Source organism: Astyanax mexicanus, chromosome 14 (assembly GCF_023375975.1).
Source record: "Astyanax mexicanus isolate ESR-SI-001 chromosome 14, AstMex3_surface, whole genome shotgun sequence".
Taxonomy (NCBI): Eukaryota; Metazoa; Chordata; class Actinopteri; order Characiformes; family Acestrorhamphidae; genus Astyanax; species Astyanax mexicanus.
Genome location: NC_064421.1, coordinates 18,310,164 through 18,335,699, shown reverse-complemented (window position 1 = coordinate 18,335,699; position 25,536 = coordinate 18,310,164). Strand labels below are relative to the sequence as shown.

The 25,536-nt window shown below is 39.2% G+C and overlaps 1 protein-coding gene across 15 annotated transcripts in view; it reads left to right on the top strand.

Annotated features, from left to right (window-relative positions):
• Nucleotides 1-25,536, top strand: part of ctbp2a (C-terminal binding protein 2a) — a 65,467-nt gene extending 39,931 nt beyond the window's left edge. For 8 of the 15 annotated variants that reach the window (XM_022672975.2, XM_007251932.4, XM_007251937.4 and 5 more), the window contains 9 exons: nt 8,146-8,300; nt 12,808-12,952; nt 19,468-19,674; nt 21,091-21,305; nt 21,749-21,879; nt 22,354-22,481; nt 22,573-22,690; nt 23,108-23,181; nt 23,971-25,536. In XM_022672975.2, coding sequence (XP_022528696.1) covers nt 8,163-8,300; nt 12,808-12,952; nt 19,468-19,674; nt 21,091-21,305; nt 21,749-21,879; nt 22,354-22,481; nt 22,573-22,690; nt 23,108-23,171 — 1,146 coding nt within the window. In that variant the 5' untranslated portion in view covers nt 8,146-8,162 and the 3' untranslated portion in view covers nt 23,172-23,181; nt 23,971-25,536. Of the gene's footprint in view, nt 1-4,930; nt 5,253-5,302; nt 5,621-7,926; nt 7,994-8,145; nt 8,301-12,807; nt 12,953-19,467; nt 19,675-21,090; nt 21,306-21,748; nt 21,880-22,353; nt 22,482-22,572; nt 22,691-23,107; nt 23,182-23,970 lie in introns of those variants that run through there. The other 7 variants (XM_007251933.4, XM_049464113.1, XM_007251926.4 and 4 more) reach the window with 4 other exon arrangements.

Sequence of the window (25,536 nt, the reverse complement as noted above, 5' to 3'; positions counted from 1 at the left end):
TGTCTGTGTGTGTGTGTCTGTGTGTGTGTGTCTGTCTGTCTGTGTGTGTTTGTGTGTGTGTGTGTGTGTGTGTGTGTGTGTGTGTGTGTGTGTGTGAGAGATCATGTCTGACTATAGGGACTTACAGTGCTTAAATGAAGCAGTCCTGCTGTGTGTGCTTGGACGAGTGTAGGCAAGCGGGTCATGTGAATTATTCACAGTGAGAAAATGTCATGGTATCGTGGAGTTTCAGTGTGAGGTGAGAGGCTGAGCCGACACTATGATCAGCCTGTAGAAACACTGTCACTCAGCTCATGTTTCAATCTCTGTTATTTTCTAAACATTTTGTAAACAGAGCTGAAGTGTTTAATGTGCAGATGCTGGCTGGTACTACGTCTTGCTTTAGGAATTTTGCTGTGCACAGCAGAAACACTAGGCTTCATATTCAGCTATTCCATGAATATAAATGTGAATTAAGAACAGCTTGTATAATGTAGTGGTTGCGCCACAGTCAGGGTTATAGTCTTAGCTTGAGCATAAACTACATGCTGCAGCATGCTGTTTATATATAAAATGCATATACGTATATAATGCAACATCTAATGATCTATGGAATCCAGTCAGAACTGTTTTAGCAGCATGAGGGGACACTCACAGAATGTTAATTGGGTGGTTTTAATATTATGGCTGATTGGTGTGTATCTTGGTTTAGCTTTTAGCCTTTAGTCTAATCTGCTTATAGGAGTCATTAAGCCATTAACTCCTGGATGGTCAGTGAGTCAGGTGCAGGGCCAGGTTAAGCTCTCTCTCACACACACACACACACACACACACACACAAAATTTGTTATGGTTGTTCTTTGCAAAGCTGTAAGGTTTCAGTTTGTATTGTTTTCTTTTTACCTTTTTTACCCAGTTTTGTCAGGTAAAAACTGCGGGGCAGCAACATCTTTCCAACTCATTACTGTTCAGTCTATGTGTGAAATGTGTGCTTGTATACATCCTCGTGATTTGGAATTATGGTTGGAGCATAGCAATTTGTTTTTCTGATTTTCCCTTCTTTCATTTTTTATAGGAATGTATGGGATTCAAAGGTTTTGGCATCCTTCATATGCAACCGTGCCACAAATACTCCTATAGACCTGTGTGCATGCTGCAAGCAATAAAATCATTCTCCAGTGAACATAAACAGAGCAAATATATGATTTGTATGTATTGACTAAAGGTTTACAACCCAACCAAAAGTTTTTACAAAAAAACTGTTTAAACTTATTTAAAAATATAAAAATACCAGTTTAAATACTAAAGTGTATAATAAATAATTTACCACCACCATAAAACACCATAATTATAACTATTTGCAACACTAATGTAAACGTAATTAAAATGGCCCGAGATCTCGCGAGATTAAAACATGACGATATTTCTCGTCAAGCTTAAACCTGTCTCGCGGGGGAAAAAAACAGTTAAGTGTGGACTTTTTAAGAGGGATCTGCCAACCCAGTAGCGATAGCGATAGAGTATGATGGCTAAGCAGTGAGAGCTGCTCTCAGCAGAAGAGGAAAATTCGGGCATTTGCGTAGTAGATGCTTCTGCTACTTTTAAGTTGTATGTCTGGCTGCATTTTGGCTCCAATGGAAACAATAAACGGCAACAGAGTGACCAACAAGAAACAAACCATATGTAAATACTGTAAGTAAATCATACATGTGACTGTTTCATAGACTGTTTCCTTAGCTCTGTACTGTATTTAAAAACATGTTCTGTCTCTGTTTGCACTTCAAGCATAGTCTTAATATGACTGGTTATAGCTATGCATAGTTAAATTACAAGAGATTTAGGAGACAAAAAACATCAACCCTGGGCTTAATATGACTGGTTGTGGTTTGCACTTATTGTTTGCACTATATAAGACCTAGAAAAGTTTTTTTATTTCTTATAAAATCAACATGTGAGAGAAACCAGTCTGTTAAGTTTTTGGTTATATGATTTTGTCAAATAAAACTCTAGTTTTCAAGCCATTTTTCATTTTTGATGTTTTCTTTAAAATTTTATTTTTAAATCTCGTCTCGTCTCGTTCTCGTGTACCCAGTATCGTGTCTCGTCTCTTGATATTAGTGTCTCACCACACCCCTAGTAATAACGATTTGCAACACTATAGCAACCACCTGAGATACCACATTGATCACCTAGCAACCACACAGTGGAAACACTGTGTCAACCAGCCAGCACCACTTAGCAGCCCTATAGCAACCTTCTAGTAAGTACTTTGCAGCTACATAGTAACCGAATGGGATGCCACATGAGACACCTAGCAGCCACTTAGGGACACCGTGGCAACTAGTTGGCATGCCACCTGGCAAAACTTCGGATGCCATATCAACCACCTTGCAACACCTTAGCAACCACCTGGGATGTCATAGTAACCATTGAGCAACACGATAAAACACACCTGCAATACATTTCCACCCATGTAGAAGTGGAAGCCCTTCTGCTTTTTCTTCATGTACTTTTCTATTTCTTTTTTATATAATTTTAGTCCTTTAGGTTTCAAATATTTCGAAAACACAAAAAAAAGCTTATTTTGTTATTGTTTTACACATAGTATGTACATTGATGATGCATATTATATAATAATGGCTGCCCTGTAACACATAGGCTGATTATCAAGACATGCAAGACATAATGACTTGAGTGAAGGCAGTAACAGTAGGGAAGTGTGAGAGTACACTGAGTGATATTTCCCGGCTTTTAATAACAATCTTAATGTGACTACATCACAGCTGCTTGCTCTATTTTCCTTACCCCGTAACCCTATTTATTAATGTGTGTGTGTGTATGTGTGTGTGTACTGATTATTGCTGTAATTCTGTTCCTAATGCTATGCTCTGACACCTCCTCAAAACAGCCTTCTGTGTTGAGTGGTAACGAGGCTCAGCTGTGTGTGTGTGTGTGTGTGTGTGTGTGTGTGTCAGGGCTGGTCCTACTCTCTCTCTCTCTGCCAGGCCAGATGGCTCTTGTCATAGAGTGCACTGATAGAAGGAGGGAGGGAGTGAGAGAGTGAAAGTAATGAATAGAAAAAAAGCTTTATCAGGAGGAAGCAGATCGTAATGAGCGAAAGCACATCTGCAGCTGGTGTGTGTGTGTGTGTGTGAGAGAGAGAGAGAGAGAGAGAGAGGAAAAGAGGGGAAGGAGCAGGCAGAAGTGTGAACGCTATATAAATACCCGTCATTGTTTTTTTTTTTTGTGTGTTACAGTTTGTTTTAAGTCTTCCCCATAGAAACACTGTCACTATGACACTGACACTAAGTAGTTTATTGCATTAGTTCATTAATTAATTGTATATTATCACTTATGCTAAGCTTGTGCACTGTTCGGAAGGTTGTGTGTGTGTGTATATATATATATATATATATATATATATATATATATATATATATATATATATATATATATATATATATATAACACATGGTTAACTACTATATGCAACTTCACTGTTAAGGTGTTTGATGGAAGATACACCCACTAAGCATGAAGATCTGTAGAATATCCCAAAACAATGACATTGACTTGTTCATAAATACTGAAAAATATTAAATTAATTCATTAGAGTTCAATACAGTTAGTTGTCTTTTCAGTAAAAAGAAAAGCCAGCAGATCCAAAATGTAAAACTCCAAAATCTCCCAAAATGTTACAAAATGGTCATAATATTTACAGTCATTAAGTTCACATACACCCAGCCCACTAGTGAAAGTCTTCTTAAGTCTTAGCTAAATATATCAGCTACTTTTAGAAAATATGAACATGGGGATAAAATGCTAATGCTGTCCGACAGGGTGAAGAGCAGCATGATGTGTGCTGTTGCTTGGACAAGCCATCTCTTCAGCTAGCTTACCATGCTAACCAGCACACCATTTCATCTGGACAAGGCTAAGCTACATTAACATGCTACACAAGGATGCATAGTGTAGTTTTGCAAATATGACTTCTAAAACTGCTTCAGAAGATGTATTGAGATGCACTTTGAGCCACATGTTATAGCATGTAAAGACATCCATCTCCAACCACATTCAACAACAGAGGTTCCTCCCAGTACAACCAAAACACTAGTTATAATTGTTGCAAAAAAGCAAAGTTGCATTTCATCCCACACAGTGTTAGGATTTCAGTCTGACTATCCAGAGACGCATTTGCCTATCAAGTGTAAATCCATGTGGCTAAAATCTAACCAGGAAACAATCCAGATTATTGTAATGTGAAATGTGTGTGTGTGAGTGAGATATGTTAGGTGTATCTGTCTCCACCATTACGGTAAATCGTTGTCAGTGACTGGTGGCTTTTTCCTCTTTTAAAACACTGAAGCTTGTTGCAGCTCATTTACTTGTGCAGTAAACACACACACACACACACACACACACTCATATTCTTAAGAACGTATTACACCTAAGCCTCTCCTGCTGTTTGCAATTCATTCACTCACTCAAGCATCCACTCACTTCATTTCCTTGGTATGCTGTAAGCACAATACATGCAGAAAACACACACACACACACACACACACACACACACACACGCACACACACACACACACACACGCACACTGACTGACTTTCTGTAAGTGCTCACATTTCAGTACCACGTAACAGCGTGAGCCATATTTGCTTAATAAAAGGAAGTGAAAAACAGATAGAGCTCAGGAAATACCACTGGGAGACTAGAGAGTGCCACAGGGTGTGTGTGCATGTGTGTGCGTGTGGGGGGGGGGGGGGGAGTGAGAGAGCGAGACATCAGAGTTAAGTAAGAAAAGAGAGAGAGAGAGCGAGAGAGAGGAGGAGGAGGCTGACAGCCTGTAAATGCCGTGGTCGTACGAATCATAAATTTTAGAGAAAGGGAGGGAAGAAAATGAGGGGGACAGAGAGAGAGGGAGGGAGGGAGGAAGGGCATGAGGAGGAAGAGGAGGAAGACTGAAGCCACGACGAAAGAGAAGCAGCAGTAGAGGAGGCAGTCGTTTAGGCTGGCACTGTTTTTTAGGAGTCTTTTTCTTCGCTGCTGCCCTTTTTGGCGCCTTCTCCCACTTTTTTCACTGGGAGAGGATTGTTTTCACTTGGCGGAGAGAAAAGAGCGAGAGACACTGAGTGAGGGAGTGAGAGTGAGCGAGAGCCCAGGCAACGGAACAGTGGGAACGTGGAGCACTGCTGGAACGAAAAGAAAGAAGAGAGGAGGGAAGAAAAGAAGCTAGAAAGACTTGAAGATGAGAAGAGCAGCCGTGTGTGAGTGTGTCTGAGTGTGTGTGTGTGTGTGTGTGTGTGTGTGTGTGTGTGTGTGTGTGTGTGTGTGTGTGTGTGTGTGTGTGTGTGTGGGTGGGTGTGTGTGTGTGTGGGTGTGTGTAAACGGCCCTTAGCCTCCTTTTGAGCGGGGGGACCGAGGAGGAGGACTGGAGGGACAGATAGAGGAGGGGCAGAGAGGCTGATTTACGGGGAGGAGGAGAGGAGCGAAAGAGCGAGGAGGAGGAGGGGAGGGATCCCCCCAGGACACACTCACTCTGACACTTGTCTTTTTTTTCCTGCTCTCCTCCCTCCATTTTTCACTCGCTCCGCACGGCTCTTAATGGGAGGAATGTGGAGACAGCAGTTTTCAGGCAAGCAGCATGTTTCCTCACACACTCGCTCACAGGCTTTCTGAGAGGTTTGTGTGTGTGTGTGTGTGTTTGTGTGTGTGTGTGTGTGTGTGTGTGTGTGTGTGTGTGTGTGTGTGTGTGTGTGTGTGTGTGTGTGTGTGTGTGTGTGTTGGTCATGGCTGTGATAGTGATGCAGTACTTACTGATTGTTCGTGTCACGAGTTACATGTTAATGCTACTTTTTATTCAAGCTGGCTGCAGAGAGACACACACACAGTTGCTTATATTACAGTGAATAGGGTATTGTGTAGTTGTCTGGCATTTTTTTCTTTTCTTCGTGTGTGTGTGTGTGTGTGTGTGTGTGTGTGTGTGTGTGTGTGTGTGTCGGGAGAGAAGGATTGTCAGAAGACCGACACCTGGCAGAGAGATAGAGAGAGGGAGGGGAACAGGAAGATGAGCAAAGAGTGACGCAGTACAAAAGCTAACTTTCTTATTAGTCTCTCTTTTCTCTCTTCATTTCTTAATCTCACTTTATATCTCTCTCAATTAACACATTTTGTTAACAAGGAATAAATAGCTTCATTGGCATAAATTGTAATAAACACATTTTGTCAAATGGTAAGAAAAATACATAGATACATAGAATTTCTACACATTACACACAAATATATATATACATATTTATTCTCTCTCTCTATGTCTCTCTCTCACACACTGTCTTTCTCTGTCTCATTCTGGCCCTCTGTCTCTCACTCTCTCCTTTGGTCTCCCTCTCTCAATCTGTCTGTCTCTCTCATTCAATCTCCATCAATCTTTGACTTTTTCTGTCTCTCTTTGTTTTTTCTTTATGTCTCTTATTTTCTCTCTGTCTATCTTACTCTTGGTATGCTTCACTCTGTTTCTTATTCTCTTTCATCTCTCTCTCTCATACTCACTCACTCAATCACACACTCTGTCTCTTATTGTCTCACTCTCTCTCTGTTACTCTCTCTCTCTCTCTCTCTCTCTCTCTCTCACACACAAACATACGCACACACACACACATACACACCCTCACAGCCTGCTTGGCACTGTAACTAATATTTGGATGTGGACTGTTGGCAACTCACACAGTGTGTCGTGCTGTGTGTGTGTGTGTGTGTTTGTGTTAGTGTGTGTGTGTGTGTACACAAGTGCAGTTCTTCACAGGACATCCACTAACATACTGTCAGAGATTAGGTTGCTAGGTAACCAGGAGCGACCATTGATAGTGAGGTGAAGCCACAAAGCCACTTCACTGCCAGTCTGTTTTAGCCAAGAGTCTGTCTGTCCGTCTCTCTCTATACATATGCATATACACACACTCGTTCTCTCTCTCTCTCTCCTTCTCTCCCTCTCTCATTCTTTCTGTCTCTCTGTCTCACACACTGTCTTTCTCTGTCTCATTCTGGCAATCTGTCTTTCTCTCTCTCTCTCTCTCTCTCTCTCCTCCAAAGAATGAGAGCAAAATGCTCTCATGTACCCCCTTGAACACGACACACATACACACACACACTTCTTTCTATCAGTGAGTCCCACACACACGTCAGCTTGTGTCCACGCTATGGAAAATTTTGCTCATTTCCTTTTGTTTTGACAGACATTTATTGTCAGTGTAGTTTTGGACACAGTGTTACATTACACACCCTCCCTCCCTCCCTCTCTTTCTCTCTCTTTTCCTCTGTCTCTTCTCATTGTTGGCTGTGAATGGTTGATTTCTCTCGCAGTAGAGCGTGTGTGTGTGAGATACTGGGGTTGTGCATAAGGGTAGTGTGTAAGGATGTCTGTGAATTCAGTTTGTTTAAAAGTGAATCTTGTCCAAAAAAGCTTTTAGCTTGGTTAGTGTGGTTTCTAAAGTGTGAGAGTGTCCCAGCACTCACTCTCTCACTCTTTCTCTTTCGTGCTCTCTCTATCACTCTCTTTCTCTCTCTCTCTCTGATTCTATGCCACAAGCCCAACCAGTAACTCAGAAGTGTGCATGTCTGAGTGTGTATCCCTCTGTGTGTGTATTAGTGTTTAAGTATGCTGTGTAATGTGTGTGTGATGTGTGTGATGCTCTGCCATGTCATCAGCATTGCTGTCTCATGTGCGAGTTCGTCTTAAATCCAACTCCAGCTCCTTGATCTGAAATGCGCATTCCTGTTAATAGAGGAACGAGGGATGTGGCCGATTGTGTGATTATTACTGTTTAATAACAGTGCTGTGAATAATTCTGGAGCGCTGCTGAAGAGCGGGTGGAGAGGAGGAGAGAGGGAGAGAAGTGTTTCTTCCAGATGCCATTAAATTAAATATATTCATAATCCTGTTCCAATCCTGTAATCTCCATGACAACCACATTCACAGCAAGAGCGCTAGAAAGCGGGAAAGTCATGCAAAGTGTGTTTCTCTCCTTCAATCGCTCGCTCAATCCCTTTCTCATTCACTTACTTATGCAAAGTGCTTCTCCAGTTCTTCTGAAGTACACAAACACATCCACAATCTCTCGCTTTTTTCTCCCTCTCTTACTCTCTCTCTCTCTCTCTGTGCAGGTATAAGGCCCCAGATCATGAACGGGCCGATGCATCCCCGACCGCTAGTGGCTTTGCTGGATGGAAGAGACTGTACTGTGGAGATGCCAATCCTCAAAGATCTGGCAACCGTGGCCTTCTGTGACGCCCAGTCTACACAGGAGATCCACGAGAAGGTACATAAACACATCTGTCACTTTCTAAGTATTATTGTTGGTCTTTTTGATTTTTTAAAGCCCTGTTTGTACAGGATAATGTATTTTTTGGGGGTAATGTATTTTTACTACCGCACACCAGAAAAATGCATGTCAATTTGCTCAGGATATGAAATCAGCATTAATACCCTGAGATGATTGTGGCAACATGATTTACACACTACCATGTGTAATGTTTGATGAAAAGCAATATTATAACCCACTTACCTTAATGCCATAATAATTTAGCTTGAACATTACCGATTGCATGTTCGGGACATATGTGTAGGCCATAGGCTACACTACACAATCACTTGCCTGAAGCTGGGAGAAATGTTACACCACTGAGGAATCCTTTAGCTTGTTGTTTTTGGATTTCATTATGTTTATTTTTTAACCCCCAAAGCTCGCCAGAGCCGTGAATGAAACGACATGCAAAACAAAACTTAATGCCTGGTTGAATGCCTTTGTACTTCATAAAAGCTGCAAGCACTCAGCAAATACCACAGTATTTGATGGAATATATACTAGGTGTGTGCCATATCATATTGTACGCAATAATATAGCCAAAATCTTTTAATATCATGAACTATATTAAACCCTGAAATATTGTGCCATATCACCCACCCCTATTTATCACATCAGGGTACTACTTTTTTACTGTTTTTAGCAAAAGAAAAATTCACACTGTTCTCATTTCTCATTATATATCTACTAAAGACAGATTATATCTGTCCAGTATCAGTAATTGTACTGCAGTACTGGATATGTGGAGATATATGGAGTGCATTAATAGTATTGTGCAGTCGTGTATTCTTAAAAAAAAAAAAAATTCAGTGTTTTGTCATATCGCCAAGGGTATCGTTATCGCAAAAATACCATGAAATATCGTTATATTATTTTAGGGCCATATCGCCCACCCCTAATATATACCCACAATTCAATTCACACATGTTTAGTTTAACTTGAGGTTATATTTACTCATTTTACAGAAGGTAGCCTCTAGGATCTTTGCTAGCACAAGGTTGTGCAGTCCATAAAAAAATAACTGACATGAAGAATTCAGATGGGACTAAAATCACTGAGGAATAATTTATTTCCCTACCTCCCCAGGCAAAAATAATCTCTTGTGAATACAGCTTAAGAGATGCTTTTGTGTTTTGGAAAAATCTAAACTTACAGCACCAGCTGTAAATTAGAGTATTTTTTAACAATTTTAATATTTTTATAAGCTTCCAAGAAAAATTTCCAAAACAAGTTTTGAAAATGTCTCTCAACATGTAGTTCTTAGTTGCCAACAAGTGTTCAGCATATGTGCCAGGCAAGCTACTGTTGAAAAAAATAGCAAAATAGTGATTTCCAGTAAACAAGTCTTAAGATGTTCAGCAGTACAGAGTCATCATCACATCATATCTAAATTGTCTGAACGCGATTTGAAGTGGCATTTGTGAACATACTGTAGTGCTTGACAAGGGTTTGTCAATGTAATTCTTTGGCCCTGTGGTTCTGTCAGCTTTTATTAAATGACTGATGCAGTGTTATCTTAGAGATCAGAGATCATCTTCTTAGGCTTGTGTCTTTACCCTTTATTTGCTGAAATTACCGCTGATTCATTGTTTCAGGTTTAATTATATACAATTATGCACATCCCATTTTTTGAACATTTTAATTAGTGGTGTCAATCGATTAAAACATTTAATCTGATTAATTACAGAAAAATTCTGTTATTAACTGCGATTAATCACATTTGTTTTTCTTCAGACACGAATTATTATAGTGGATATATAATGTAAATAAAAGAATGAATATAAGAAACGTAAAATGCAATTATATGTATATTAGTGGTGTCAGTTAAAATTATAATATATACTCGTATGTTTGAGGGGAGATGAAATCAACATAGGGTGCTGGAGTAAAGAATAGATGATCAATTGAGTTGTAAATGTCTCTGCTTGGTTGTAAGGATTTCTGAAATACGAACCTGATTTTGATGGGAATAAAAATCAGGAAAACAGGAAGCAAGAAAGCGCGGGTCTGTGTGTGTTTCCGTGTGTGCCCGTGTGTGTGTGTGTGTGTGTGTGTGTGTGTGTGTGTGTGTGTGTGTGCCTGTGCGTGCGTCGTTCAGAGCGCCATTCAATCATTTAGCTGGACGACAGATCAGTGCGTTTGGCGGGGGCTGGGCAGATTACGGCGGATGTAGGGGTCAAACTTGGTGCCCTAATTAACTTGCGCTAAAAAGAATGGTTACTGGTTCCAAATTAACAGCGTGCGATAACGATTTAACGTTGACAGTCCAAATTTTAATACATTTCTCGTGCATTTGTCTACAAGATGGAGATCCTCTTTCCATCTTTGCTCCTGAAAGAGGATATTACTTTTGTCCCAAATAGTTATAATAATAATAATAATAATAATAATCAGTGATGTCAGTAACGCGTTACTCTAATCTGACCCTTTTTTTCAGTAACGAGTAATCTAACGCGTTACTATTTCCAATCCAGTAATCAGATTAAAGTTACTTATTTAAGTCACTGTGCGTTACTCTCTCTCTCTCTCTCTCTCTCTCTCTCTCTCTCTCTCCACCTCAGAGAGAGCATTTAAAGATTTTACACCACACGTGATTGGAAGTTCACTGTGGCGCAGAGCTCACATACCGTAAAGACAAGAAAAGTTCCGGTGCTTTAAATGAACACTGTCAGAATTAAATCCTTCTCAGTAGTTGGGTCCGGTATGGGTCCGTATTGGACAACGTCTGGGTCCGGACCCGGACCGCAGTCTGCAAATATGTGATCCCTGGTCTAGACCATATACACGGTTTTGTTTTATAAAACCACTCCTTGCTGCCCTGCAGAGAACAACAAGTTCAATGTTCAGTTTTACAGTGTTAAATATATCAGGTCAAGAAAGACTTTCTTTATTTTATATATTTTTTTATAAAAACAAGTATTTATGTTTAGTAAAATCAAGAAAGACCATATTTTATTTTTTATAAAAAAAAATATTTATGTTAATTTAATTTTTTTATTTTTATAAAAAAAAACTTATTTAGGAAATAGTTCGACTTAATAGAGATACATTGTTGCTGTTAAAAATGCATTTTCCAATAAAGGGAGTATTGGCAAAACTGGTTATAATGTTTATGTTAAGGCGGCGGGAGGTGGTGTCTGCAGCTGCTGAAAGTAACTAATAAAGTAACTTGTAAAGTAACTTAGTTACTTTTAAAATCAAGTAATCCATGAAGTAACTAAGTTACTTTTTAAAGGAGTAATCAGTAATCAGTAATCGGATTACTTTTTCAAAGTAACTTTACCATCACTGATAATAATACACTTTATACATATATAGCACCTTTCATACATAAAAATGCAGCTCAAAGTGCTTCACAATAAAATTTGATAAATTAGCAAAATGTAAAAGTAATATAAAACAAATAAAACAATTAAAAGTAACTTTCATAAAATAGCAGGAAATAAGACATTTATACTAAAATAAATTATAGAATAAAATAAATTAAAATAAGAATAAGAACGACAAAAGCATTTAAATAAAAAGATGTAAGTATAAGCAGAACAGAACTAAGCTAAGCTAAACAGGAAGGTTTTTAGCTGCCTTTTAAAGCTAGTAACACTTGATGCCCGACAAATATTAATTGGTTAAGAGTTCCATATTTTTGGGGCATAAAAACAGAAAGCTGCTTCATCAGTCTTTTTGTGATTCATTCTGGGAATGTTCAATAGAGCAGCTCCTGATTATCTTTACACACGATTTGGAACATATTCTGTCAGACAGTCTGAGAGGTATGTAGGTGCTGGACAGATAATAAACCAGTAAAAGAATTTTAAAATCAATCATAAAAGACACAGGCAGACAATGGAGTGAAGATAAAACAGGTGTTATATGTTCTCTCTTTTTTTGTGCGTGTTAGGACTGGCTGCAGCGTTCTGAACAAGCGGTAGTCTGTCAATTGTAGTTTTGGGCAGTTCAGTGAATAATGCATTACAGTAATCTAGACGTGAGAAAACCAGTTTCTCAGCATCTTGCAGATTAAGAAAGTGTCTTAACTCGGGCTTTCTTTTTCGTAAATGAAAGAAAGCTGTTTTCGTTACATTATCAATGTGAGATTTAAAAGTTAATGTGGAGTCTAAAATTACGCCAAGATTTCTAATTTGATCTTTCGATTTGGGAGCCAGTCATCTGTTGACATCACATCTTTAAAAACACATTAATATTTATTTTTTATTGATTTATTTTTTTTTTCTCATTTCTATACCTAAATGGCCCGCCCAAGCTTAAACCAGACACCTGATCTGTTAAAAAAATGCTCTCTTACTGACAGTGGCATGATGCAAATTGCCACTTGAAAATCTGCCATTGCTTGAGGGAGCACAAGAACTCTTCACCTGTGTGGGTTGATGGTGCTGCTGCCCCTAATGGCTCTTCATACTGATGTTGAGGAGGATGATTAAAAAGTGTTGCTTTCTGTTTGTAGGTACTTAATGAAGCAGTAGGAGCAATGATGTATCACACCATCACACTGACCAGAGAGGATCTGGAGAAGTTCAAAGCTCTACGCATTATCATCCGCATCGGAAGCGGCTACGACAACATCGACATAAAGGCCGCCGGAGAAATGGGTAGGACTTATGCTTCATTCCATTTGAATTCGGATGTCAAAATGTTAAGGTTCAAAGACAGGAATTTTAACAGATTTCGTACTAGGAAAGTGTGGAGAAGCCTCACCAACCTTGAATTCAGGATCCAATATGGCTGTGCTGCACTCAGTAAAGAGTAGTAAAAGCAATATTGTTGTAGAGTTCATCAGCATTTCTGTCTATTTGTATATCATTAAATCTGTTGTACACAGAGTACTATCCTACTTCTCTCTGTGGACTCTATGTTCCATGCTGTTTGGATGTGCAAAATACTAAATAATGTGTTACCAACTGGTATCCCTGGCAGTGCAAAGCTGGTAGGGGTGTCACGATTTCGATATTTCATCGGAATCGTTCGAAATTATGTCATGGTCTCAAGCCTCGAAATGGCGCAGCACGCTACGCAAATGGTGCAGCACCCTGTAGCCGATGCCGCAGCCCTTTCTCCAGAGAATGTGGACATTCTCATCTCCTTAAAGAAAAACTTGAAAATATAAAAATAACAGTTGTTTTGTTTAGCCTCAAATATGTGAATAGGGAGCATCTTTCTCTCAGATAAAGTTAATAATATATCTTTGTTAAAGAAAAAAACTTGTCATTCTCAGGGACCGAAAAAGTCTTAAAGTCTTATGTTTCATGTTTAACTGTTATAGTAGGATAGAGTTCAGTTTGTTAAGGCTCTAATTGTTCTATTATTTTTTACATGACTGATCCTGTAGTCTTTTAATATTTATTTTGTTATTATTGCTGTTTTAATAGTGCACACTGCTGCTACCAAAAAAGCCACTAGATGGCATTACATATATCTTAATTAAATTATTTAAATTTGAACATTAGTGCCTAATGTGGTGTATTACAGATCACTTGTACCACTTTACATGACTTATATCAAGCCCACCTTTTGAAATAAAATATTGTAAATTAGATGAATCAAACCAATGACTGACCATAGACTAATCTAAAACTGGCATAGGCCTCTCTGCTGTAAAAAAAAGAGAAAAGAAAATCGAGAATCGAATTGAATCGTGACCCTAAAATTGGAAATGAAATCAAATAGAGTATTTACAGAATCGTGACACCCCTAAAACCTGGGTCAATGCTAACGTGATTCTTTATTTGGAACGTTGTTAATTTGGGTGTTACGTCATTCCCAGCTCAGAGATCTTAACTAATTGGAAGTCACCATTACTGCAGGGGTTACAGTTTGAACAGGGCAACAGTAACTGTGTAAGCTGCATAGTCACAAACAGATGATTGGATATCAGCCCATTATGATGGTATTTTATTAGTTTATTTTTGGCAGTGGTCCTGTGGGCAGAAACTGAGCATGATGAAGCGACAGAAGACTGAGCAAAATCAGACCAAAGTTAGTGGTGGTCAGAGTCTGTCTTTCAGGGTTCCCACACTTCCTGGAAAATTTGTAAGCTTTTCCAGTCATGGAACTTGCCTGCAGGGAAAACGTTAGAAAGAAAATGAAAGTTGGAGCATTAAGTCACAGAAAATCCTTAAATATTTTCAGCTGTTTATATTATCTCGATTGAGTCTCAACTCATGGCACTTGACATTGCCTCTTGATGCTGCTGCAGGGTCACATGTTGGACAGATGCTGTACACGTGGATGCAATAACTTGCCAGCTTCTTGCAGTGTGTTAACTTCTGTTGTTTCAGTAGAACTTTATGACTGGCTAAGCAGTGGTTTATGGTCAATGATAGTGGAATTTATTAAATTAAGGCTCTTCTTATTGGACTTTTCAAGAAGAAGAAATCTCCTCTACATCAGTGGTTCACTATGCTTCCAGCAATCCAGATTTAGCTTATTATCAAAATGTATAAGCATTTCCTGAGTTAAATGTGATGTGATGTGTTTGAGATAGGAAACGACTAAAATGTGCATGGTAGGGGGTCCAATAGGAGCAAGGCTGGGAAGCACTGCTCTACACTATGAATCCTGATAAAAAAAAGAAGCATATGATCCACATTTGGACAGAATTGGACTTGTTACTGCAGTGGTCTTCTGCTGCACTGCTTCTAGTGAGCTATACATTGCTACAGATTTTGGATCTTATTTTAACATAATCCACCTATCCAGCATTTTTACACCTATTAATGGTTTGGGCTGAATTATTTTCGGAGTTTGTAAAGTTTTTTGGAAGCTAATACCAGATTAAACTGAACCTACAGAGTCTTTTAGCTCAGGCTTGTGGAGTACACCTGATAGTTGGTTTGGATCAAGATCAAATTACATTCTAACCACAAACACACTGCTCCTAGACCACCTCCTTGCCAGGGTCTCAGTGTGGTTGATCTTTATCTAACTTTAAGATTTAGTTTACTGTAAATTATACACCTGCTCAAACAAATCACAACAAGGAGGAAACACCAGAGTTCGATTAAACCACAATAAAAAGGGCAGGTGTAAAAAAAAAAAAAAAAAAAAAAAAAAAAAGGCCCCTATATTTCAGTGGCGTGCAGTGAATATAGTGGGTACCCCTTCTGCAAATCAAACCCACCCCCAACCCGCACGCAGCGCTACCCCCCATACCCCTCCCCCCGGCTGCCCATCAAGCGACATATAGATAAACATTACAATAACTACATATTCTCTGTCTTGACTGAGTTATATGAACTTAATACAGCCCACATATACAGCTACAAACCACAAAATGTTGTAAAACAAAAAAGATTTTATGACGACAGTATGGCAGAGCAGCCAAAACATTAAGTACACACAAAAACTCTGCAGTCAGGCAGCCTTTTATTGTGGATTAGTTTTACATTGGAGAACAGCCTTTAAAAGGGCTTTTTAATATGATGTGACACCATATCTGTATGATTTGCAGTCGCAATTCCGTGAAAGTTAGCTAACTACTGAACTGAGCCAGCATACACGCTGCTTTATGACTAATCAGTACGTACCCCTTCAGCACAGTTCTGAGAAGGGGTTAGACAGCCATGGCCCTGCCCCTGGAGTGCAAATCATGAATCTGATTGGTTAGATTGTCCTATGACTCATTACTACACCCTTATCAAAATCAGGAGAAGGGTCCATGCAGACACGTGATCAGAAGCCATTTTAAAAAGCTTTGATTGGTCAGTACCGCTGTCGGTCAGATAAGAGTCCTGTAGCAACTGAAAAAGACAAACTAATGCTTCAAATTAGTTGCGTTTTTTTATTTTAGTTAATTTATAAAATATGTCCATACAATTACAATAACTACAATATATATTTCCTGATTAAAAATTATGTAATTATTTACATGCACTTATTGTCACTCCTTCTCTGAAGGGTTAGAAGGGCCTCACTGCACACCACTGCTATATTTGGGTTAAAGTTAAAACCTGCAGGATGGTAGCTCTCCAGACTGAGGTTTGATAGCGCTGGGTTATCTTTGAGTTTAGATTTTAAACCACCTTTGTGTATAAAGCTCTGCATGGCTGAGCAGCTGTTCAAATCACTGACTTATGTTTGTGCTTGTGTTCCAACATGTGACCTGCAGCTTTTGGCCTTCTGCAAATCCCTCATGTAAATTACTGGAACAATAGAGAGAACTATTTCTGTGGTTCTGCTTTTGAACTACAAAACTCAGTTCCAGCTTTTATTAGCTGATCAAGCTGCTCTGTATTATCAGGAGTTGTACAGCATTTTAAGGTGACCTTTCTTGAGCCGCAGGTGATGTCATGGGAATTAGCCCTGAAAGTGATTTTTGAAAAGCCTAGTGTGAAGCCTATGCCTTTTGACTTTTGCATCATGGTTGCATCATGCTTTGTATATTTGCTTTTTTATTTGATGTCAAGCTATTAGAAAATAATCTAATTACTTACATGCTCTGTGATTAATTAATCTACATTAACCACATTCATCAGAAAGTATCTTTAGAAACTATACAGTTCATAAGAATTTTAGCTGAGGAATGAATTAATAAATTAATTAATTAATAACTGGCATTGAGGTAAAACTCCATATATCTTTATTTCAGACGTATATCATACCATGCATCATTACACCAAAAATGTAACCTAATGGTTATTATAATGGAACAAAATACTTTAACAGTGCCTTCCACTTCCAAACTATTTCTTTAACACTGAATGTGCCACACCAAAATCAGGCAACATACTGTAACTAGCAGCATGTTAATTTCAAAGTCATACAAGCAACAGTTTGTGTTGGTGTATCTGCATCGCTTTCTTCACTCAGGCATGTGAAGGCAGGAACACAAGCTTCGACAGACCAATCACAGCTGCAGCTGGCTGCAATGCATGTCATATAATTACTAGGGGGTAATTTCTTGGGAGACTACAGCATATATTTGGCGCAGAAGCATAATTTAGCCTTCAGAGTTCAGAGTCCTCTGTAGCGCCGGGTTTTAGGCCCCCAAGGAAGGTGATTAATTATCGTTCATTGGTTCATTGAAATTTGCGTGTTTCTTTGACTGTTTGCATCAGTCAAGTTAAAATATTTAAACCAGATAAACCACTAACAGAGTAAACAGTAACAGAGACGACATTTTTTCACTTTTTCGTGTCTTAACTCTATATGCTAACTTCAAACTACACTGCTTGGCCAGAAAAAGGTCACCACCTAGACTTAACTAAACTTTAAGTAAATAGGTAAGAGCCTCCCATTGGATAATTACTGCATGAGTAACAACATATTTAACCCTAACTGATTCAGTGAGTAGCTTCCTATTTATTAAACAACCCATGCGGAAAGACTCATCCTGTGGTCCTGGAAAAGTTGTTAATCTGTTCCAGAAGGGTCAAATTATTGGAATGCCTCAAGTAGAGAACTCATCTAAGCAGAGTGCTGAAATGACTAAAATCAGGTTAAGAACTGTCCAACACATTATTAAAAAGTGGAAGGACAGTGAGGAAACATCATATTTAAAAAAGGGATGTCAAAAAATAATATTGAATGATCGTTTGGCAATCACGTTTTTAAAAGCAAATTGTAAAACAATAGATCTGTTTGCAGATTTTATGTAGTTTTATTTCATATGTAACAGAATTAACCAGATCAATGGGAAAGACAGAATAGATTTGTGTTGCTGAAATGACACATTCTACAGAAAATAAATATTATATGCAACGGACTTCAGAACAGTTTATAGATTTAATTAATTTTTACGTTTTAGTTGAATGTATGAATCATTAGATGAAGACATCAATAATGGGTATGCTGGGAGTCGTTTAGGTAGTATTGTGTGTAAATGTTGTTATATCAAGCATTATTAATAGTGAACAATTTATGCAGTTGGTAATATTTTATTAAAAACTAATTGAGTACAGAAAAACAACTAAAGGTTTACATTTCAGATGTGAAATGTACCCGAATTTGTATTTTATTTTTGTTTTTTTTCTGTAAACCCACGTTTTGATCCAACTCTAAATGCCATTTTCATTTAGAAAATGATAACAAGGTCTCAGCCAATCAGCTTTTTTATTCATCATTGTTTCTGTAAATAGACAAATTGTGAATATTAAATTCAAGGTTAGCCGAAGAGTATGAGTTTATTATGCCAGGCTTTAGCGTTTTAGGCCTCAATAGGCTGTATAAGTAAAAGAGACATTAATACATGCCATATGTGAGTCTGTGCAGTGGAAAGGGTTTTTTTTTCTTTTTCTCCCCCCATAGGTTGTTATTGTCTGTACTTAGCAGCTCAGTAGCATTATTGTCCAGAGGCTTTGTGTGGGCGTAGATAACTGAGAAGTGAAAGGAGGTTCTACATCTATAAAGTTGTAAAGGCTTTTACAGCCTGTGACTCATTTCAGGATGAGTATCAGAGCAGTTTGCTGTTTTACAGGCAGTTATTCTGTGTCCATTAATAGTGTCTATTTTGAGAAAGGGACATCAATTTGAAAACTGTTTGCCGGTGCTTTCCTGAAGAGCTGAATACTGTATTATCACCGTCTCGAGAAACACGATCCCCAGCACAATTTCCAGCAGAAAAATGCCTCTGCAAAGAAAGAGACAGGAGGTATTTCATGCCACCGCAGCATGGCAGGGAAAGTTGAATCCCAGAGACAAGGAGATGGAGATGAAGAGAGCTGGAGGGAGGTCCATTGTGAGCTGAAGTAAGGTATAGAGTCGCTCTATTCTACCAAGTCAGATTAATGGGAAATGAGTGAGGCCTCTCCAGATTTCTGTGATATAAAGGCAGAAATCGGTGTCTCTGAGTGAGTGATGGGCCACATGGCTTACTAGCGCCCCTCACTGCAATTCCTGAGGTACTGCAGACAATACTGATTCTAATGTGCTCAACTATGAGCAGTTGTACACACATACTTGTGATGAAAAGATTAGCATTTCAAACTATTGTCTCAAGCTGTTTCCCCAACGTGTGTTCAGAGCCTGATCCTCTAGCTGGAAGCTGTTCAGTAGGAGGGATTAGAATCATGACTGATCAGCAGTTTTGGAGAATGGCTCCTCACTCATGTACTCATGAATCTTACACATATGTGTTTTTGTGTTTTGTGTTTGTGTGTGGTGGTTGTAGGCATCGCTGTGTGCAATATCCCATCAGCAGCTGTGGAAGAGACGGCAGACTCCACCCTGTGCCACGTCCTCAACCTGTACCGCAGGAACACATGGCTGTACCAGGCTCTCCGGGAGGGCTCGCGGGTCCAGAGTGTGGAACAGATCAGAGAGCTGGCATCAGGGGCAGCACGCATACGAGGAGAGACACTTGGACTCATCGGATTTGGTGAGAGAGAATAGAGTTAAAATTATAAAGTTAGATGTTTCCCTCATTATGTTTTGATTTGGGTCAGAAAGTCTGAAACTGTTCAGATTAGTAAAATACGTTTCTGATCTTGTCAGATTCTATTTTTTTCTGTTGAAATTGCATTTTTTGCTATTTTGGTAAAATATCAACAATTTTTCATTTACCCTGAGAGCAATTGATTAGCCAAGATGTGTGATATCTGAAGCGTGATTTTTGGCATTGATTTGATACTGTTAATCTCATCTCAGTCAGTATATGCTATATATAGAGTCACTCCTTCTAATGAATGCATTCAGATACTTTAAGTTGGACTCATTGCTGACACAGACAAACACAAACACACACAGCTTCTACAGCCTTATCCCTGTAGAAATGTACTGCCAACAGAATAGGACTCCTTGGAGCAGCTTAACATGAACCTATTTGCACCATGCCTAATTCCTGGTGTGTGCTAAACAGACATTAAGGCACCCAGCATCAAGCTGTGAATCAGTGGAACTGTGTTCTTTGGTATTGGTATTGGTATTCAATAAAATGGGATGAGTTTGTAGAGTTGAGGGATGAGGTAGGGAGGAGATCCTCCAACATCCTGACCTCAATAATGGTCCTGTGTCTGAATGCAGCCACATCCTTAATGCAGTGTTTCAAAATATCAAATTCCCAATATCAAGTCCCAATACAGTACTGTTCATATAGTGTATCTTAGATTTTTGAGGAAAAAAATAGTCAAAAGCTAAATAAATATGTAAAATTCTATTATACAAAATGGCTATTGCTGTGCTAAAACAACAAAATGAGTGGCTGTGCTAAAACAACAAGAATAAGTGAGAGAGAGAGAGAACTTAATGTGCTGCTCCTGCTACAGCACCTAGGCAATTACGCACCCACACTGCAATTCCTAGGAAGTGAACCGCTCCAGAAAAAAATCTACACATTGGAAGGGGATGGGGCAGATTATGGCGGAAATTGGGCTCGAGCTTGGTGGCGTAATTAATTTGTGTAAAAATAAATAAATAAATAACGTGTTACAGATTCCAAATTAACATGTGCGTTTTATATGTGTATATGTATATGTATGTAGGTGTAGAATTAATTCATTTTACTGACCAATCCATATTGATTTGTCTTGAGAGGGAATGTTTAGGCTTGTGGTAAAGGTGACTAGTGACAGCCTAAAGTCAGTGGTCATGTGCGGTGTTAGCGTACCATGTCCCTTTATACCCTAAAGAAGCAAAATTTAGATACCAACCGTTTTGGCTGATTATCTTCATCTCGGGCAAGTGATAAATCATGTAAATAGGATTTTTCACTAAACTTTTTTTATTAATTCAATATAAAATTGCATAAAATCAATCAGTTAGCCATCATTGTGCATCTGTTTGTATTTTTCTACAGGCCGATCGGGTCAGGCAGTTGCGGTGCGAGCGAAAGCATTTGGTTTCAACGTGATCTTCTATGACCCGTATCTGCAGGATGGTTTAGAACGGTCACTGGGGGTCCAGAGGGTGTACACTCTTCAGGACCTGCTGTACCAGAGTGACTGTGTGTCTCTGCACTGCAACCTGAACGAACACAACCACCACCTCATCAATGACTTCACCATCAAACAGGTCTGCTGTCACAGCGCATCAACCCAGCGCAATACAGAGACACCAAAAAAAAAAAAGAGTTGCACTGTTTTTCTGTGCATGGCACTACTGCCATCTAGTGGATATTTTGTTGTTAATAGTTTGTAGTAGAGCTCCCCAATCCTGGCCCTGGAGGACCCTCTGCCCTGCACAGTAATGGCCTCCTGCTGTAACGCAGGAAGGGAATATTAAGTAGCTAGTTAGCTGAATCAGGGTATAGTAGGAGCTGGGTAAACAATAAAATGTGCAGGACGGGGAGTTCTTCAGGACCACTGCTCTAGCTGTCCCATTTCTGCCTGGGAAGGCTCACTAATTGGCCAAACAGTTGAAGCAAGTCGAGGGGGTACTCAAGGAAAGAAGAGGTATTGTTCTTACTGCTGGGAATTTGAGAGTGTATGTACTAACAGTGTCTTGTCCTGCTGTAGATGCGCCAGGGAGCATTTCTGGTGAACTGTGCACGAGGTGGACTGGTGGATGAGAAAGCTCTGGCTCAGGCTCTAAAAGAAGGCAGAATCCGAGGAGCTGCACTGGATGTTCACGAATCCGAACCATTCAGGTGGGATTCGTCAATACAGTGCTTTATTCACAAAAAATACAATGCTGTATGGCCAAATGTTTGTAAATACTCCTTTTAATGAATGCGTTCAGCTACTTTACATTGTGTGCACTGCTGACACATATAATTACATACACAGCACATCTAGTCCCTGTAGATATATGTATTGCTGTCAGAATAGGATCTGTAGAGCAGATAAACATGAATCTGACGGGACTCTACCTAATGCAAGTGATCTAAAGAAAAATGACTGGTATTAAGTCATTCAGTATTGAGTGATGGTGTTTTATCCAATACGTCTAGGATGTGTTGAGGATGTGGGTGCAATTAAATCCTTTGAGCAGTGCTTCAGAATCAGTGTCTTCACCATCTAATTTAACTAGTTCACGGTCACTGGAATTGAGAGGCCCTGGCCAAATTTAATTCCTTAAATGTTGTGTCCCTTTCTCACATTGTCTCTCTTTGTCTCTCTAGTTTCACCCAGGGTCCACTGAAAGATGCTCCTAATCTGATCTGCACCCCCCACACAGCGTGGTACAGTGAACAGGCCTCGTTGGAGATGCGGGAAGCAGCCGCCACCGAGATAAGAAGAGCCATTACAGGTACATACCTCTAACAAACACACACACACACACTCATACGCTCGCTCACCAAACATGTTTTTAGTGCTGTTCTATTTCTGTGTGTTTGCAGGTCGTATTCCAGACAGCCTCAGAAACTGTGTCAACAAAGAGTTCTTTGTCCCTTCTGCACCGTGGGGAGTAGTGGAGCAGCAGCAGGTGCACGCAGAGCTCAATGGTGGTGCATACAGGTAAGCAGGGGTAGAGCTCCTCAAAAAGGAGGACGCTTTTCTTTTCCCACCTACTAATCTCCTTTCATCTGACCTCAACCTGTCTCCCTCAGCCTCTGATAGCTTTCATTCATTCCTTAAAAGCAATACATATAGCCTCACTTGAGTATTTAAACAATGTTTTAGAGTAATATGTTCATAATGCTTTAATACACTAAAGTACTAACACACATTAACACAGCCTTTTGTTACATGTTAATACAGCCATACAGCAAACAGTCATTTTATTCAGTAAATACTCATTTCTGTGCTACATTATAAATATCTACTCACACATAATCCTCCATAGTTTGCAAATGCTCTCAGAGGCTCTTGTAGCACATCTACTGCACCAATATTTTCTGTTGCTGGCTCTTTCTGACTCCTTCTTTCACTCAGCAGAGTGGCCCAGCCGCTACCAGCCATATCTCCTGGCGGCATGCAAGACAAAATGTATACCTAAACTCAGTCAGGTAACTATATCAGTATATCAATAACATTTTTAGAGCGACAGCACATTATAATCCTGATGTGAATAACTCTTGTGCTCCATTAAATATATCTCTTCATATTCTGCCTTTTTATCTATTTTTTTTACTGATCTTTTGCATGTGTAGTCATCTATATTAGACAAGGTTTTGTTGTAGTCTACAAATATCTTTTAAATTTACTGTTCTAGAGAACATTTTTACTTGACAGATCTTGGACAGCCTTTTTTTTTTTTTTTAGAAGAAAACTAGCATCTAATGTGTTTATCAGTTCAATTAGTTGTATGTAATTGTGTAGCATAGTTTTATAAGATAAATCATACTTTTGGAACAATGCATTTATTTATTTATTTTCTTTCAAATGTAAAATGGTTTTGTCAATGTTTCTCAGTATAACTTCTAACGTAAATAGAAAAGCATCTCTGTATGTACACCGATCAGCCATAACTTTAAAACCACCCAGTATTGTTTATTAGGTTCCTCTATAGAGATGTTGATTTTACAAGACCATTGAAGGTGTTCTGTGGTATTTGGAAGCTTTTGTATGTTAGCTGCAGATCTTGGAATAATAAGAGGCATGAGCATGTTTGGGAGATACTTATGGTTAACTGTGTTCTTCTTAGCAACATATTAGTAATCAAAAATGCTTCTGATATTATATTGAGTTTTATAGACAAAAACATACTTAGAGCTGTGATCATAACCTCCATACACCTTTGTATAGAATATGTTAAAGGCCTTGTGTGTGAATATATTTCTCTTCCTCTACTGCAGGCTTGTTCAGGGTCAGGTGGGCGTGAACCCTGGAGGTGTAGGAGGTCCAGCAGCAGGCACGAAGTCAACTGGGACGTCCAGTGCCCATCCCAACTCCCTGCTGCCAGTCTCTCAACCCAGCCGTGCCCCCTCCCCCAGCAAGCCCAACAAACACAGCACAGAGAACTCCACACAGAGCCAGAACCACAGTAGCCACAGAGACTTCCAAAAGAAACTGCTGCTGACCAGCAACACTGACCAGCGCAGCGGAGTGTCTGCTCCAAAGCAGGGACCAAAAAGAGAAGGACTGGCTAGCAGCTGATGCTGACTGCAGTGGGGACGGCTTGGTCATGGTCATGCTCCTCGGAGGTGTTTCTCTCCTCCTCTCTGTTGAAGGGATTTTAGTTTTTTTTTTTTTTTTTTTCCCTGTTCTATTTTTTGTTCCAGATGTTTTCTTCCACAAGCGTGTTTGCTCTTCATGTCTTCTTGGGACTTATGTTTAATGAATACCTGTGCAGATGGGTGAGGTTTCTTTGTTTTGTTTTGTTTTTGTCTGGGGGTGTGGCTTAGCACAAACTCTGCCCACTTTCATCTTTGCTGCTCTGGCTGACAGCTCAGAGCACCTGAAGGACCTTGAAGATCACCTGCCATATCTGACTCTAGATCTAGATGCATTCAGTCAGTCACCCTGTGTTCTTGTATCCCTTTATTATCGTCTGTCCCTTTTTCAAACCAAATTAGTACTTGTTTGAAATTATTAAATAACATTTATACGTTGTATTTATCAACTGAAAACAGACAGAAAAAGTTGTCTGTAGGAACTCTGATGACCTTTGACAAGACCCTTAGCTCTCTCCTGACTTGGCCTTTTAACCACCTGACCTTAGTTAAATGTATACGCGCACAAGTCCAGTAACCACCAGCTCTGATGTTATGGAACTGATCTGAAACTGCCTCAGATGTATTAATTTCCACATATGTATTGTTTTGTAAACAGCTTGTGCATGTTAGGAATTTTCCTTCGCATATTAAATTCAGTGTTTGAATTTAAATTCATCAAATCTCTTTTGTGTTTGAGTACTTTAAGACTATAGATGGCAGCTTTTAAAGAAAGGGTCCAGAGCCAAGAGCCACCCCTCTCAGGAAACATTTATACATTTTTTGTCTTCAGAGTCTATGAACCAAGAACCAAGGATCATTTGTCTTGTTACATTCTCCCACACAGTTTTCCCAGGACTTTCTGTTTAGTTCTTTTTTTATAGATCTGACATATAATCTTTAATTTGTTTTGATGTTGAATGTATGGCAGATAGATTTGTATTGCCTAGTTTAATATTACTATGAACTTAGTCTTCTGTGACCCCTTCTCTGGTCTTCTGTTTGGGTTCTGTGAGTGGGAAGACACATGTTTTTTGTTTGATTGTTTTGTTGCTGAGATGAGAAGTGTATTCCAGGACACGTATTGCAGGACAGTGGGCTTGGTTTTTATTGTGAGTGTTTGTATTCGTTTCTTGTATTGAGGCAAATATCTAGCTTCCAGTTCAAATAAAGACGAAATACCATTGGGACACCCTATACTATACTGTA